The following is a 17,745-nucleotide window of genomic DNA, read 5'->3' on the forward strand; positions in this document are numbered from 1 at the left end:
CAGCTCTGCCTCGTGCCTTTTGTCTCTCTCTCCTTGTCCTTCCCTTGCCACGTCGTGCTTCCGGGCTGCTCCACTCCTTTCTCTCATCAACACAACCAAAAGCCAGACTTATTTGAATAACAGAATTTCCTTAGAAGCCATAGAGGGAGGGAGGCTATGACAATTCAGAAATTAATTTTTCATCCCAATCCTGTTATAAAATTTACATTTTATCACAGTGATCCTTCTGTGTTACAGAATGCAGAACTATCTCAATGGGCCAAGGACAAGAAGTACATGCTCGAAAGCTGATTCAGATGTCAATGCAGCAGGTATGTAGCAATGGAAACTCCTCTTCATGCAACATTCTTGATATGATTCCTCTGGCCATCTGGTCTACCTAGCACCACCTCCGTGATGGGTAGAGTGTTATTCCTGTGATGCTCAATTTTCCATTTTCATTTATGCATATAGAGTAGACTTTGATTACTTAAGGATTTTGAACCTCCAGCTAGTTGGCTCCTGACATCCCCACAAAATACTTATTCCATTTTCTAGAGCATATGCTCCACTTATATTTTCACTAAATATTTTTTGGTAATTTGGCAGACACACTTTCTAGTTCATAAAGAATGCAGCTCTAGCAGTCTTGGAATGTCATGATCAATATTAATAGATAGTGCTTAAGAAGTGACAGATTGAGACAGTCAAATTTCAATTTTTGGTTAAAGTGAGCCTTTCATTTTTCATTAGTGGGTAGTTTCAGGCAAATAAGAAATATTTGAGGGTGTTATGTTTAAATATTGATAACAATTTTTACTGAAAATTGCAAGCTGGATGGAATGTTGAGAAATATTTTTCATCACACCTAATAAATACACAGGACATTAATTTTCTAGAAAAGCTTGGTTGATAGCAGTTTCAGCAGCAATAAGAAATTGCACCATTTATAAAAATAAAATAAGATCTTGGTTTATTTTTAAGCTTTTGATCTTATAATGTCCCTATCAACTTTTCCCTGGGAATTAATGACTGGAGAGGGTTAATGGGCTAAAACTCTGCTTGGGTCATCAAGTTTTCAGGCTAACCATTAATTCTCAAGTGCCCTAAGCCTTAATCTTTATCAGTTAATTAAATTCAATAATATATGGTATTTAATTTATATATACCAAAGCTATTATATATAATTATTTTTACTCAGATAAAATGATTCAGTCTGTTGAATGATCTGACTATTTGACTTTGGGCCTTAAATAATTTCTTTAGTTTCCATGAGTGAGAAGCTTTTAAATTTGAATACAGCATTCACATTAACTTTCTTTGGAATATTAGTTTTTTTAAATAACTTCTGTGTTCTGCATCTCAAGGTGGGATAAATATTGATAATATTGGCATCATAAAAAAAAACAAACAGAATTTCCCTGGCTGTCTAGTGGTTAAGATTCCGAGCTTCCAATGCAGGGGGTGTGCGTTCGATCCCTGGTTGAGGAACTAAGACCCCACATGCCATGTGGCATAGGCAAAAACAAAACAAAACAAATAACAACAATAACACCAACAATAAGCATGAACAGGTACAACCACATTATCACTTGAAAGATTTAGGATAAAGCTGACATTGTGGAATTCAGAGCAGGGAATCAGAGAGTAACTGGATCCACAAGGACCCAGAGTTCTGACCATGAAGTTCGTCTTCTTGACAGTCTGGTTGTCTAGACCAAAAAGTCCCCTTTGCTGTTTAAGCCAATCTGAGTTGTATTTTCTCTTGCAGTATAAGGCATAATATATATGCCTTACCATATGTATACTGAGCTCAATAACTTGTAGCTGTATTTACTTGATCTTGTTGCATAAAGTATATCAAATCATCAGCTGGCTAGTAAACTATGTTCTTATAGAACTGTGATGGTTATGTGACATGTTAAGATTTTATCAATATTTAGGTAGTGCTTAATAAACTTTGTGGTTTCAGGAACATCTGGGAGGAGTGATGACAAAGAATAAGATTTAGTATTGGGGTGGGAGGCGGAGGGAGGCTCAAGAGGGAGGGGACGTATGTATACCTATGGCTGACACATGTTGATGGATGGCAGAGACCAACACAACGTTGTCAAGCGATTATCCTTCCATTAAAAACAAATAAATTTTTTAAAAGGATTTAGTATTATGGTAGCAGGCATGCTCAGTCACTCAGTTGTGTCCAACTCTGCGACAACATGGACTGTAGCCCACCAGGCTCCTCTGTAGATAGGATTTTCCAGGCAAGAATACTGGTAGCAAATGTCACCAAATGTATTGCCTCTGGTGAAGTAAAATTTGTATTTCAAGGCAGCAGAAGAAAACTGTAGCGTAAAATTGGCTCTCTCTGCTCGTCTGGGCCTCCTGCGTCCCCTCTGCAGTGTGTGTCTGCGTTATGCATCAACCAGACCTCCTCAGAGGTGGGAATGCCCGCTCCAACGCAAAGATCCCCCCCCCCCCCCCCCCCCCCCCCCCCCGCCGTTTCTTTGACACTAACAATGTAGCTTCTTAAAGATTAGCATGGTGACTTGTTACTGTCTTTGTAGATGCTTATCTGGACTGTGTATCTCTGGTGAACTTCATGTGAAATGTCAGCATGTCATTTTGATGTATGATCCTTTGTCTTGAAAATGTGTATGACTGTGCCTTTGACTTCTAATAGGTGGGACAGTCAGAGCCTCTGAGTCTATCTCCCAGGCTATAATCCTCAGTTTGGCTCTAATAAAATTCTCTGTTTTCTTCCTAACTTGACTGTTGATGAATTTTCGTCAACTCCTCCAACTTTCATGAGGTTATGTGCATCTCTTAGCGACAATGGATGGCTTGGCTTTGGCGTGAGTCCCTTCTGATTTACCTTAGGCGGGACACGTTACAAATTCCAAAATACCCATTCTCACCATTAGATGGTGCACACACTGTACTTAATAAAGTCTGACTTCGTTTTAATTTCTGTTCCCTTCTGAACCAGGGGTGACAGAGTAACATTCATTTTGAAATCGCTTGATTCCAAGTAACCAGCTTTACCAGAAGCAGGAAAAAAAAAATGTTTGTAATAATTCTATTAACATATGTGTGCTTAAAACAGAGTATTCACATGCCCTGAGCAAAAGTTTAAAAAATATTTGTATGTACACTTGTTTTATTAAAATCATAGCAAAAAAGTTATGAGGAATTAACATGAAGTCATTTTGAATACAGGGTGGCTGGGTGTTGCTGCAGAATTGTCACCTTGGCCTGGAATTCATGGAAGAATTGCTGGAGACTTTAACCATCACAGAGACCATCGATGATACTTTCCGAGTGTGGATAACTACCGAGCCGCACGTTCGTTTTCCCATTACATTGCTTCAGGTTTGTTACCATGAGATGAGTGTCTTTTCCTTAAGAGTTACACAAATGAAGATGACACTTCTGTCATTACTGAAAGATGGCAAACGTAACAGGCTTTTTTTGGGCAAGTCCGCATTGTAAAACCTTAATGCCATTATCGTCAAAACCTTGAGCTATAATCATCAAGGTTATATAGTAAATATTCCCACAGGAGAGTTATAAGACGTGGTATTAATTTATTGGGTTTTAGCTCTAATCAGTGTAGCTAGTTTACACGGTGCCTTTTTATGTACCACAAGCATATTGTTGTCTGATGTATTGTCATTTCTATTTTATCCTTCATGGTAATTTATAGAAACAAAAGCACTGTTTACCTTTTTTTTTTCCACTGTTTTTTATGACAGACTTCTCTCAAATTCACTAATGAGCCACCCCAAGGCGTTCGCGCAGGTCTGAAAAGAACATTTGCCGGAATTAATCAAGACCTTCTGGATATCAGTAATTTACCCATGTGGAAGCCAATGCTTTACACTGTAGCGTTTTTACACTCCACTGTGCAGGTAACTTCTAGGAACCGTTTGCACTTTTAGAAGATGCTAATGATGCTGGGAGGGATTGGGGGCAGGAGGAGCAGGGGACGACAGAGGATGAGATGGCTGGATGGCATCACCGACTCGATGGACATGAGTTTGAGTAAACTCCGGGAGTTGGTGATGGACAGGGAGGCCTGGTGTGCTGCGATTCATGGGGTCACAAAGAGTCGGACACGGCTGAGCGACTGAACTGAACTGAATGATGTGTTTGCCCCCCCGGCTCCACTCCCTAGTGTCCTCACCTCACTTTCTTTGTTCTTCATGGCACTTTTCTCCCCATCTGGCACAGGATGTGCATAATATTTGCTTATGTGTTTAATGCATCCTCCTGCCCCCATCCCCCATCTCGGCCCCTAGAGTGTGAGATTCTCCAGAGCAATCACTCTGTCCTTTTATAACTGCTCAGTCTCCACTTGTCACAGCAGCAGCTGCAGCAGTGCCAGAGCTCAATAAATGTTTGTGGGGTGAACCAACGAATTACTCTGATAGGAACTGGATCTTGAAAGTTGCCTATGCTGTCTGGCAGTGTTCTCTATACCATCCCATGTAATACTAACATTCACCTTTCAGGGTAGGATTTATCACCATCTGCAAAGTGAGGAAATTGAGACTCGGAGAGGTTAGGCAATGTTATATATACCATCTCATGTGATACTAATAACCACCTTTCAGGGTAGGATTTATCACCATCTGGAAAATGAGGAAATTGAGACTCAGAGAGGTTAAGGTCCTTCCTAAATGGTGAATCTAGGAGTCAGACCCCATGTTGCCTGCCTTGGATGCAAGTGTGTTTTGACCCTCCTCCCCACTGGGACAGTGGTGGTCATGGCGTTTGGCCGATGAGTCATAGGGGTCAGCTGTTGTCTTCAGATTGTTTCCGATTTGCTTGTACTGTGTGGCTACCCAGCAATGTCTCTAAGGGTTTTGTTTTTTCATTTGTTACCACTTTGTTCTATATTTGGATTTTGGATTTTGTTCTGTATTTGAAAGCTATATAATTTTTAAAATTAGTAATTTATTTGTTTTTGGCTGCACTGAATCTTCGTTGCCAAACACAGGCTTTTTCTAGTTGTGGTGAGTGGGAGTTACTAGAGAGAGTTGTGGTGCACAGGCTTCTCTCTTTGTGACAGAGCGTGGGCCGTTTAGCTCGTGGGCTCCATAGTTGGTGGCGCTCTGGCTTAGTTGCCCTGTGGCATGTTGAATCTTCCTGGACCAGGGATTGAACCTGTGTCCCCTGCATTGCCAGGCATATTCTTAACCTCTGGACCACCAGGGAAGTCCAGGCTACGTAATTTTAATGTAGTTGATGTACTCCTGATTTCACAGAGAGATAAAGGGGCTCCTTGAACTCTTTGCTACATTTCTTCTTTTCCTGAAGTTGGAGTGAGGACAAAATAAATCAACTGGTTTGGAGTCATGGTTCAACTGTGCCCAGTGGCCCACAGAGCTTGACCTCATCTTTCCCTGTCCTGCCCAAAAATGGAGGGGAATTGGGTGCCCACCCCAGGAAATACTGGGCGTGTTTACCCGCAGGTTCCCTGTCGCAACTGGTATTTCTCTGCCCCCCACCCTGAGAAGTTAGAATCAGAATAAATGCTTTGTGGGTGGTTATTTTTACTAAGTCCCACTGTGGCCTCTGGATTGATTGTAAATTATGGCTTTTAAGTCACTGAAGCCGATTTCATACATTCTTATCTGGGAATTGTTGGGTTTGCTAGACCTTATCACACTCTAATACAAATATTGCTTTAACTCTGATATTTAATGCCCAATTCACAAACAGCAAATTTTATGATTCTTTTCCTAGTAATGATGATTCAACTTTTCCACCATGCTTATCATGGATAGACGATTGGGGGTATTTTCCATACAGTCAAGACAGCAATCTGTGTTTTTAGTGGCCATTATCCAAGTGCTAAAAAGAAGAAAAGGACTCTGGGCCAGTCATGGAGCCAAAGTGTACTTGCACTTAATGTGACTTGTATTTGGATTAAAACAAACAAACAAAATCTCCATTGCTAGGGCCATGAAGTTCACAGTGGCATGTCTATGAGAAAAAAAAAAAATTGTGAAGATCTCTTAAAATCTGATCATAGTGTATTAGAGCACTTCATAGAGAGTCAGGAGGCCTGGGCTTTAGACTTGTTGTGGCATCAGTTAGCTACATAAGGTCAGTCCAGTTTTGTCCCTTTCGGTGCCTCTGTTTCCCCATCTGTGTGTTTCAAGGTAGAAGGAAGTGATCTTTCAAGATTTTTCCCATTTCTAACATTCTGTTGTCCAGCTCTATGATTACACAAGAAGTGTGGATAATTCAAGCATTTCCCCCCACCCCACATCCTCCATTCTAGTTTCAATTAGAGAAATGTTTTAATGTTTTTCAGTTAGACAAAATGTCCTCTGTCACCCTCTTCTCCTCCTGCCCTCAGTCTTTCCCAGCATCAGGGTCTTTTCCAATGAGTTGGCTCTTCACATCAGGTGGCCAAAGTATTGGAGCTTCAGCTTCAGCATCAGTTCTTCCAATGAGTATTCAGGGTTGATTTCCTTTGGGATTGACTGGTTTGATCTCCTTTCTGTCCAAGGAACTCTCAAGAGTCTTCTCCAACACCACAGTTCCAAAGCATCAATTCTTTAGTGCTCAGTCTTCTTTATGGTCCAACTCTCACATCCATACAGAACTACTGGAAAAACCATAGCTTTGACGATATGGACCTTTGTTGGCAAAGTGATATCTTGGCTTTTTAATATGCTGTCTAGACCTGGGTTCAATCCCTGGGTTTGGAAGATCCCCTGGAGAAGGGAAAGGCTACCCTCTCCAGTATTCCATACAGTCCATGGATTCACAAAGGGTAGGACACGTCTGAGCGACTTTCACTTTCAGGTTTGTCGTAACTTTCCTTCCAAGAAGCAGGCATCTTTTAATTTCATGGCTGCAGTAACTGTCCACAGTGGTTTTGGAGCCCAAGAAAATAAAATCTGTCACTATTTGCATTCTTTCCCCATCTATTTGCCATGAAGTGATGGGACCAGATGTCTTGATCTTAGTTTTTTTAATGCTGAATTTTAAGCCAGCTTTTTCACTCTCCTCTTTTTCATCAAGAGGCTCTTTAGTTCCTCTTCACCTTCTGCCATTAGGGTGGTGTCATCTGCATATCTGAGGTTATTGATATTTCTTCCAGCAAACTTGATTCCAGCTTGTGCTTCATCCAGCCTGGCATTTTGCATGATGTACTCTGCATTCAAGTCAAATAAGCAGGGTGAACAATATACAGCCTTGACATACTCCTTTCCCAATTTGGAACCAGTCTGTTGTTTCATGTCCAATTCTGTTACTCCTTGACCTGCATGCAAACATGTCAGGAGGCAGTTAAGGTGGTCTGGTATTTCCATCTCTTTAAGAGTTTTCCACAGTTTGTTGTCATCCACACTGTCAAAGGCGTTAGCATAGTCAATGAAGTGGAAGTAGATGTTTTTCTGGAATTCTCTTGCTTTTTCTATGATCCAGTAGATGTTGGCAATTTGATTGCTGGTTCCTCTGCCTTTTCTAAACCTAGCTTGAACATCTAGAAGTTCTTGGTTCACATACTGTTGAAGACTAGCTTGAAGGATTTTGAGCATTACTTTGCTAGCATGTGAAATAGTTGCAACTGTGTGATAGTTTGAACATTCTTTGACTTTGCCTTTCTTTGGGATTGGAATGAAAACTGCCCTTTTCCAGTCCTGTGGCCACTGCTGAGTTTTCTAAATTTGCTGGCATATTGAGTGCAGCAATATAACAGCATCATCTTTTAGGACTTGAAATAGCTCAGCTGAAAGATCATCACCTCCACTAGCTTTGTTGGTAGTGATGCTTCCTAAGGCCCACTTGACCTCACACTCCAAGATGTCTGACTCTAGGTGAGTGATCACACCATTGTGGTTATCCAGGTCATTAAGACCTTTTTTTGTATAGTTCTTCTGTGTATTCTTGCCACCTCTTCTTAATCTCTTCTCCTTCTGTTAGGTCCTTGCCGTTTCTGTCCTTTTGCCCAACTTTGCATGAAATGTCCCCTTGGTATCTCTAATTTTCTTGACGAGATTTCTAGTCTTTCCCATTCTATTGTATTCCTCTATTTCTTTGCATTGTTCACTTAAGAAGGCTTTCTTATCTCTCCTTACTACCCTTTGGAACTCTGCATTCAGATGGGTATAACTTTCCTTTTCTCCTTTGCCTTTTGCTTCTCTTCTTTTCTCAGCTATTTGTAAGGCCTCCTCAGACAACCATCTTGCCTTGCTGCATTTCTTTTTGGGTGAATGGTTTTGGTTACCATCTCCTGTTACAAACCTCCATCGGTCACTTTTCCGGCACTCTGTTTATCAGATCTAATCCCTTGAATCTATTTCTCACTTCCACTGTATAATCATAAGGGATTTGATTTAGGTCATATCTGAATGGTCTAGTGGTTTTCCCACTTTCTTCAATTTAAGTGTGAATTTGGCAATAAGGAGTTCATGATCTGAGCCACAGTCAGCTCCCAGTCTTGTTTTTCCTGACTGTATAGAGCGTCTCCATCTTTGGCTGCAAAGAATATAATCAATCTGATTTTGGCATTGACCATCTGGTGATGTCCATGTGTAGAGTCGTCTCTTGTGTTATTGGAAGAGGGTGTTTGTCGTGACCAGTGCGTTCTCTCATGCATGCCAGAGACTCTTGGAGGGCACAAACAAAGCCTTGCGTGCACCAGGACCCAGGGAAAGGAGCAGTGACCCCCACCAGAGACTGAAGCAGACCTGCCTGTGAGTGTTTCAGGGTCTCTTGAGCAGGTGTGGGTCAGTGGTGGCCTGCTGTGGGGACAGGTGTGCTGATAGCAGTCCTGGGAGGTGCAGCATGTGACATAAGTCCTCTTGGAGGAGGTCACCATTGGCCCTCCCATAAAGTCACTGGGTGGGTGATCCACAGACTGGAACCTTGAGACCTCCATGAGCAGTGTGAAAAGGCAAAAAGATATGATACTGAAAGATGAGCTTCTTAGGTCGGTAGGTGTCCAGTATGCCACTGGGGAAGAGCAGAGAAGTAGCTCCGGAAGAATGAAGAGACAGACAAAGCAGAAATGATGCCCAGGTGTGGATGTGTCTGGTGCTGAAAGTAAAGTCCGGTGATATAAAGAACAGTATTACATAGGAACGTGGAATGGTAGGTCTATGAATCAAAGTAAAAATCGGTTAGGATCGAGCCAGTCTGATAGAAAAATCCAGATTTCTTTAGGGGCTTGTGGTCCTGGGTCAGCAGCATCCATGTCACCTGGAGACTTCTAAGAGATGCATCTCAGGGCCCACCCTGGATCTGCTGAATCAGAATCTGTGTTGTAATAAGATGCCCAAGTGATTTGTGTGCATGTTAGGGTTTAAGACACAACTGTTATAGGAAGGACTATTCTGAAAAGAAAGATTTTGGCTTATATTTTTCTATTGTTGGATATAAAAGCCAAATGCCTGATTTGTTAATCAGTGAATTGATTCTTCCAAATTTTCCTGGATATCCCTTGCTTTATACAAACATGATGTGTGCACTTTTGTCCTTTAGAGACTGAATGAAAGAAGAGAGAATTGGTTCATGTCACATAACCTGAAGCTTCTGGACTAGAGAAGTTGATGCCAAAACTCACCGTCTGTTCTCCAGGGCTGGCAAGACAGTGCTGATGTGGAGACAGAGTTTTGGGTGAAGTAGAAGAGAATAGCTTTATTGTTTTGTCAGGCAAAGGGGGCCACAGTGGACTAATGCTCTTGAAACTGAGTTTACCACCCTGGAGAGGGTAGTGAGGAGTCTTAGAGTCAGCTCATGGACATTCTTCTGACTGGTGGGTGGTGAGGTAAGAAGGAGTCAGCATCATCCATTGTTTGGTTCCAGCTGGTCTGAGGCGTATGTGCTTGTGGGCAATATACAGTTAACTTCTCCTACCTGGTGGTGGTTCCAGACTCTGTAAAACAACTCAAAGGATGTGGCTCAGGGTATTGTCTGTAGTCCTTGAGGAAGAACCAAAGGTCCTTGACATTTTTTTTTAATGACTAAGCTATTATTATTTCTTCCTTTTGTATTTTCTCACCTCTCTGATTAAATTTTTGACTAAAGTTTTTCTACAGATGAAAGGCAGGTGGAGGACGTGGTGTGTGTGTAGGGGGGGTCTATTCTGGGAAGAGTCTGCTCACTTCCCAGGGTTCATGTTGGAGTCCGTCACACATGAGAAGGCAGGACTAGTGGTAAAACAGCCGCCCCCACCTGCCCTCCAGTGTGTTTCTCCTCCCGAACCATGGTTTGGCCTCATGCACCCCAGCTCATGGGCATCATGTGTTATGTGGACCCTACTCTTGTTGCGGAGGATGAAATGAGCACCCCTCCGCTCCTGTAAGGAGGGGAAGTATATTTGACTGGTCAAGGACAACTTTCTTGGGTAGAAGAGTGGCGGAGGGTGTCTTGAGGTGGGAGCAGGCTTACCCAGGGGGAGGGGTTGACCTGGGTGCCGCCATGGAAATGTGCAGAGGTGCACCAACCAATTCTGCACCAAGTTCTGCTCACTCCCTACTCCCCCGCCTTCCCTCCCTCCTCCTCCAGGAACTTGGCTCCCAGGTTACTGCTGCCAAGTCAGCTCTCACTGCAGCCAGCTGATGTCTCTGCCTCGGCCAGCCAGTCCTCCTGCCCTCCCCATGGGAGCCTTTCATCCCAGCGCCCTGGTGCAGGCCTCCACTTACTTGGCCACTACTTCTTGAGAACAATTCCTGCATCCTCTGAAAGATGACTTGCAAGGGAAGCATCCCTCTGGTGTCAATATTCTCTCACTACCGTTTCCCAGAAGCTTCAATGTAGCACTATCCTGGGCTTCAGAGCAAGCCCACACTCACCCTTCAGGATTTTAGTTTTAAATATATTCTCCGCCAAAGTCTGGGTCTTCTGAAACCTAACAATTCCGTCTGTAGCGTCCTGCCAACACTTCCTGCAGAAGGTCAGGAAAACGCTGGCTGTTTCGTTCCCACTGATGATCCATGTACTGCCCCTTGTGGCACACCACATTGGACCCTGAGCATCTTAAGCAGTGGTCCAGCAAATTGAACCTGTGAACATCTTAAGCATCTCTCTTAAGCATCTTATCTTAATGACTGGATCCTCAGCCACTGCCTGGATCCAGAATCCCCTGGAAGAGGCATTATGGTGAAGTTCTCAGACCTTTGCAAAACTTCCCCAGTGATTCTAGTTTTCAGTGAGAATGGAGCATAACTGTCCAAGAGCCACTGCCCTTGGGGGAGGTGTCGTTAGTCATTTTTATGTCCTTTTCATGGTTTGGATATTTCTCTTTCTCACTTTGGCTTGCCACATTGAGGCCCATGTTTGATAACACAACTCTGTGAGGTTTATTACAAGAGTCTTTGATTAGCAGCTCAGACTGCCTGCAGGGGCAGTTGCACACTTGGAAATTTTACCATGGCTCTTAAAATATTTGTTAATATTTAATAAAAATGGCCATATCTGTGGGGCTCAGGCAGTACCACTGTTAACAGTTCCTCATTCATAAAAGTGTTTACTTTTCTGACTTTAAGGTTTAAGCCTTGACAAATACTCAATTAAAATTTAATTGTCTGAATACCAGTTCTTGCTTTGGGGAGGTGTGATAATAAAGTTCTTAGTGCAAATCTCTTGAAAATAATTATATTAACAGAATTTTTAAAAAAAAAATATCTTTTACACGTTCCTGTATAGTTTTTCCCAGGGGTTCTGACTATTTCTGTTAATTATTTTAACCCATTGATGTTTCTCTTATATTGGCCAGGATGGATTTTATTTTTCATTTTATGTTAGCTCCAGTTATTAAATAAATAGGATGCAATCCTCTAAAGAGAGCCTTGCTTTGAAGATGAGCCTGAAATGATTCTGCCCTGGACTGTGGGAGAGAGGATCGTTAGGCTGAGGTAGATTCTAACATAAAACTGGAAATGGCTTTGACATCGTTAAAATGATGATTCCATTGAACAGCTTCTCTTCGGTGTTCTGTGGAGGATTCCACATTGTCCATATTGCATTGGTAGTTGTGTTTTATATATCCTTTGAAACAGAAAGAAGGAATTGTATTGGTTAAATTCAGTAGGGAGTAGACTGCTGCTGCTAAGTCACTTCAGTCGTGTCCGACTCTGTGCGACCCCATAGACGGCAGCCCACCAGGCTCCCCCGTCCCTGGGATTCTCCTGGCAAGAATACTGGAGTGGGTTGCCATTTCCTTCTCCAAGGGAGTAGACTAGTCTTCCTAAAATCATGACTCTCCAACTTAATAATGGATTAACAACTCCTTTCTGCTGAGTCAGGTTTTAGCTCTTTCTCCTGATGTTCAATTCTGTCTGTGTTCCATCCACCCCTGAATCATCACGTGGGGCTGTGGTTCCAGATATCCTCAGCAGAGGCTGTCCCCTGCTGCCGTGGCACAGTTCTGCAGCCTCCTTCTGGACAGATCATGAGCTCTGTACTCCTGTCTTTGCTCCTGACCTTGACCAAGCTCAGGATTCTTTTCTCCCTTCTGTTCAAAGACCAGCTGCAGTTTCGTTCTTCCCAGGAGCCCTTGATTGAATGTCTTCTTCAAGCTTAACGTCTGTGAAATTTTGACAGTTAATTATACTTACTCTACCGTGTTGTCCTTCCCTTGTTTCTAAGTCTTATTTTCTTAGCTAGATTAAAACTTCTTGCAAATGCACTGATTCTAATATTTTTCTATGATATCACCTAAGACTCATAAGTTAAAAAAAACACTAATTGGATTGGAGAGGTTCAGTATTCCAAATATTCCAAATTCTAGCAAAGTCCTCTGCTTTTGAGCTTCCAAATGAGTTCTTAGGTCCCAATGGTTTGAGTCTATCCTGATATAAATCCAAGGTGCTACTTAGGTGTTGTTTTTTCTTAACTGTCACTTATAGGAATCAATAAGTACAAAAAACATAGCAATAAAGTAAAATGACCTCATTTGTGAAAGAAAAGATACCTAGATTTTGTCCTTTTTTCCAAGAGGAATTAAACCATCTGTGATTTTAGTGAACCAGCCTAAGAAGTGTATGTTCATGAATAAAAATTGCTAGTAATGTAAAATGAAGCAAATCTCAGCATTAGGACAGTTTTCAAAGATCGCATTTTAAGGAACAACTGAAATTGCATTCACCCAGTGCACATAAATGTGAATGTTTCTGTAGAGCCAATTTAAGCAGCTTTAGTAATTGGAAAGGAAGAATTATTCTTCATTCAGTCTCCTGTCTAATTGACCAGTAAATTTTAAAAACTAAGTCAAAATGGGTAAAACTATTTTAGAGATGATTCTCTCTTTTAATGGAAAAACATGTGCATTTTAATTATAAGTGTATTTTTGCATTTTTCACCTTGAAGTCTTCAAGATGGAAGGAATTTTAGAGACTCAAGGGTTAGCCGAATGCATTTTTGTGTTAATGTCCTATAGAACCTCCAAGCCACCCTTGCTCCTGGAACAACCTGGATGAGGCTCACCTCAGTGAGCTCTGATTAGGACAAACTCTGAATACCAATTCTGAACTCTTAAGTTCAAATTCCTGGGAGAGGGGATGTTGTTGGTCTTGGGCTGGTTGTCCACCTTTCATCTAATTAGCTAGAGTGGAAATGGGAGTCCCTCCATACAAATGCCTGATACCTGACAACACAACCTAAAGAAGAACAGTTCTAGAAATAATGGTAGTGGTTTACATTTCTAAGGGTTGTTTGCCCTCTGATTTCCCAGGGCCAGGACATCTGGACCCAAATTAATTTTGATTTAGGATATGCTTAAAAGCATATCCTGTGCTGTGTGTGTTCAGTCCTGTCCAGCTCTTTGTGACTTCCATGGACTGTAGCCCAGCAGGCTCCTCTGTCCATGGAATTTTCCAGGCAAGAATACTGGAGCAGTTTGCCATTTCATTCTCCAGGGGATCTTGCTGGCCCAGGGATCAAACCTGCATTTCTTGTGTCTCCTGCCTTGGCAGGTGGTTTCTTTACCAAAAATCAGTAATTAAAGCTTCTCACTTTCTCAGTTTCTTCTCTGACTTGTCCGTGAATTTGCCCAAATTAAAATTCATTTAGATTCCTTTAAATGGTAGTGTTATTCATGGTCTAAAGCATGGAACAGCTGCAGAAAGAAGTATTGGAATGGCTTGTGAAAACTGTGTGTGTGTGTGTGTGTCTGTCTGTGTATATGTGTTGGGTTAGGGAAGGCAAAAAAGAAAAAGAAAAGCTAGTACACATTTAGAGGTAGAGAAGTAGAATTATATCTTCCCACAGATGTATCAGGATTCTACTCTCCACGTGAGTGACACTTGGATCAAAGGTCAGGAGCTAACCTGAATATATAATTGAACTTTTCTTAGACTTATTGTGTGCTGAGGCAGGGAAAGCTGATGGTATGGTAACATGTGAGTTCCAGACCCTAGCTGATCAGGGTCTGGAAATATCAGTTCTAACACTCACATACCTTTAAAATGGTGTCAGAATATAAAAAAAATTGAGTCATTTGGCTTGAGCCCTGTTTGATTATTTATGAGTAATTTGATGATTTGAAATGATTAACCACTGTTTCACAGGAGAGAACAAACAAGGGCAATATGTTTAAAAGCAGTTATGTCATGTTTTACAATAGAAAATGTTTAGTTTTCAAAATCTGAAACCGCAGGATTACAAAGTGATACTAGCAGGGAGTCTGAACACCCTTGTGAGCTTAGGTTATTCAACTTGAAAAGCAAAAATTCAAACCCTTACATTTAACATTTGAAACTTTCAAGAGTCCAATTTAGAATAAGTGAATTCATTCAACAGCTATTTATTGAGCACCTACTGCACTTTTTTGAGCTGACAGTGGAGACCTAGACTTTTCAAACCCCGGACTCCAATTTGGCAAATAGTCAGAGATTTGCTTTTGTCAACCATCTAGAGCCAAGGAAAAGTATTTCTAATGTTTGATGTATCCCAAACCATATACTAGTTTGGGATATATTCTTTTATGATGTCAACTTCCTTCAGTATCATGCTTTACTTTTACTGTAGTTTGTTTTAATAATAAAAAGGAATCAGCTGCAATACAAGTTAAAAATCTCAGTCAATACTTACTTTTCTTTGGTGTTTTTAAGGAGCGACGCAAATTTGGTCCCTTAGGATGGAATATTCCCTATGAATTCAATTCTGCCGACTTTTCAGCCAGCGTTCAGTTTATTCAGAATCATCTTGATGAATGCGACATTAAGAAAGTGAGTGAAATTATTTCTTTTTTTGTTTGTTTGTTTTCACTGCTGTCTTTAAATCAAAGTTCTACAGACCTTTGCAGTCTGGGATATGCAGTGACCCTGCTAAGGTTCCCCCCAGTTCTTCCAAAAGGGATCAGTCATTCCAATCACCTGTTTACCGAACCAGCCATTTCCAGTCACACCTCTGCTGCCCATCGGACTGCACTGGGGCTCTCCATTTCACACTTGTGTTCCCCAGCCTCACCCCACCTCTGTCTCTCCCAAGCACATGCGCAACACAGTCAGAGCTGTGATGGATGAACTCGTTGTTTTCAGAAACAGCACAGCCTTCTTCACGTCACATCCTCAGTGTACTTCCGGAGAAAGTGTGCCTTGAATCAGACTTTCCTTCCTTTATCTCACTCATGGCACCTCAGAATCCTCTGAAGTAAGAATGTTATCTCCCAGCCCATGGGAAATTCCGTTTGCACCTTAAGTCTCATCTTAACAGATTCTATGCAGATAAATAGCAGTGATTTGTAACAATGATCACTGGTCGTGTAGCACTTCACAGATTTCAAGGTGCTCACGTGTGCAGGCTCTCATTCTTATTTTCACAACTGGGTGAGGCAGATCCAGAAGGCATTACCATCATCCCTGTTTTACTGATGAGGTACTAAGCTAAGGGCTTCCCTGGTGGCTCAGATGGTAAAGAATCCACCTGCAGTGCAGGAGACCTGGGTTCGATCCCTGGATCAGGACGATCCCCTGGAGAAGGGAATGACCACCCACTCCAGTATTCTTGCCTGGAGAATCCCATGGACGGAGGAGCCTGGTGGGCTACATAGTCCGTGGGGCTTCAAAGGGTCGGACAGGACTGAGTGGCTAACACTAGGCTGAAGAGAACAATGGACTTCCTCAGGGTCACTGAGCTCAGAACACAAACTCAGTTGTTCTTTCACGTGTGTGTCCCAAGGAGTTCGAAATCTGTTTTTTATTCTGTGATTTTGAGCAAGTTTATGAGCCTCTCAGAACCTGTTTCTTCATATATAAAATGGTCATGGTTTCCAAGAGGAATAAACAAGTTAGTATTTGTGTGTGAAAGCACAACGTATGGTGTGTTCTCAGGGCTCAGTAAATACGAGTTGCCTGCCGTCTCTCCCTCTCTTCCTTCCCAGAGTAGATACCTTCTCACAAAGATAATCATAGAGTCTCCACCACCAGTATGATGAGAGTAAGCCATGATGAACTGTTTTCTGGCTTGGGGAGAAATCTAGAATCAAACCATCACTTTTCCTAGAAATTACAAAGGGATATTAAATTTGAGTATGACATTTTGATGAAAAAACATTATATGGGTTTGTATCTGTGATTGTTTATCATTTTTGTATGTACAAATGACAGTTATCTTGAAATAGTTGCTTTGAAAGGCAATGTAGCTGAAAAATAAAATTTTAACCAAGAGAAAGTAAATAAAAATCAAGCATCCTTACTTCTCCTACCCCCAATGTACTGAAACTTTTTTAAAATAAAGAACTATTAATATCTGAAATGTGTTGCTAGTATAAGATTGCTATGAAATTAATAAATGCTTTGATGTAGTCATAGCTCACAAAACGAGTCAGAAAAATATTGCATTGTAGAAAAACCTTGTGAATAATTTTCTAGATGTTCTCATACAGATTCAGAAAATATATTACTAAGAAAGCATATTCAAGCGTTGATTACTTGATTTTTCTCCTTTCCTCATTAAACGTGACTTTTTTCTGCTCTAACAGCTTGGCATTACTATAATGAACATTATAGGTAATTACATCCACAGACTGAAAAATAGTCTTCTTTTTCCCCTACTTTAAATAATCAATGAGCAATATATTCACTGATGTTTAGTATTGTAAGTTTTTCTTTGGTGAACAAACCATAGCAATTCTAGTCGTGTAAGAGCAAAAGAGTTATTAATATAAGATAATGAGTAATTTTAAATGCAGTCTAGCTAGTGCTTCCTTTTTCAGAGCCTTCTTTTAGAGAAAGAATCGAAATGTTTAGAATTATTTGTTTGGGTTGACAATGAATAACTCTTTTCTATTTTTTTTTCTCTTTTCTATTTTTTAATAAAGGGTGTGTCGTGGAATACCGTTCGGTACATGATTGGAGAGGTGCAGTATGGAGGCAGAGTCACTGACGACTTTGATAAACGTCTGCTTAACTGCTTTGCTAGAGTAAGTCAACTTAGAAAAAAATAGCATAGATACACACTCTCATTGCATATTCCTATTAAATAAGAATATTTTTGGTTCATAATAGGTAAGCCAAACTGAAAGGGAAAAAACATAGAGCAGAGCCACTGAAAAGAATTGGCCAACCAAACCAAAACCATACCAACTAGCAATCTACTTGTGGTCCAGAACAGAACAAAGATCAACTCTCAATGATCTATAATCTTCTTCTGTATAGATTAGCTGCTCATGTCCACCTCCCCTCCTATAAAAATACTGGACATAATACCTCTGCCTTTTCCTCTGATGGCAAGTCTTCAGGGCAATTTCAAGCCCCAAGATAAGTGACTGGAGAATGAGCCAAAATTTGAGTTTTCTCATCTCTT

General features: G+C 41.2%; 1 protein-coding gene across 2 annotated transcripts in view; it reads left to right on the forward strand.

Annotated features, from left to right (window-relative positions):
• Window positions 1-17,745, forward strand: part of DNAH8 (dynein axonemal heavy chain 8) — a 322,922-nt gene that overhangs the window by 257,004 nt on the left and 48,173 nt on the right. For both annotated transcript variants that reach the window (XM_043450439.1, XM_043450440.1), the window contains 5 exons: window positions 238-311; window positions 3,196-3,348; window positions 3,732-3,887; window positions 15,051-15,167; window positions 17,261-17,362. In XM_043450439.1, coding sequence (XP_043306374.1) covers window positions 238-311; window positions 3,196-3,348; window positions 3,732-3,887; window positions 15,051-15,167; window positions 17,261-17,362 — 602 coding nt within the window. The remainder of the gene's footprint in view (window positions 1-237; window positions 312-3,195; window positions 3,349-3,731; window positions 3,888-15,050; window positions 15,168-17,260; window positions 17,363-17,745) is intronic.

Source organism: Cervus canadensis, chromosome 28, assembly GCF_019320065.1.
Source record: "Cervus canadensis isolate Bull #8, Minnesota chromosome 28, ASM1932006v1, whole genome shotgun sequence".
Taxonomy (NCBI): Eukaryota; Metazoa; Chordata; class Mammalia; order Artiodactyla; family Cervidae; genus Cervus; species Cervus canadensis.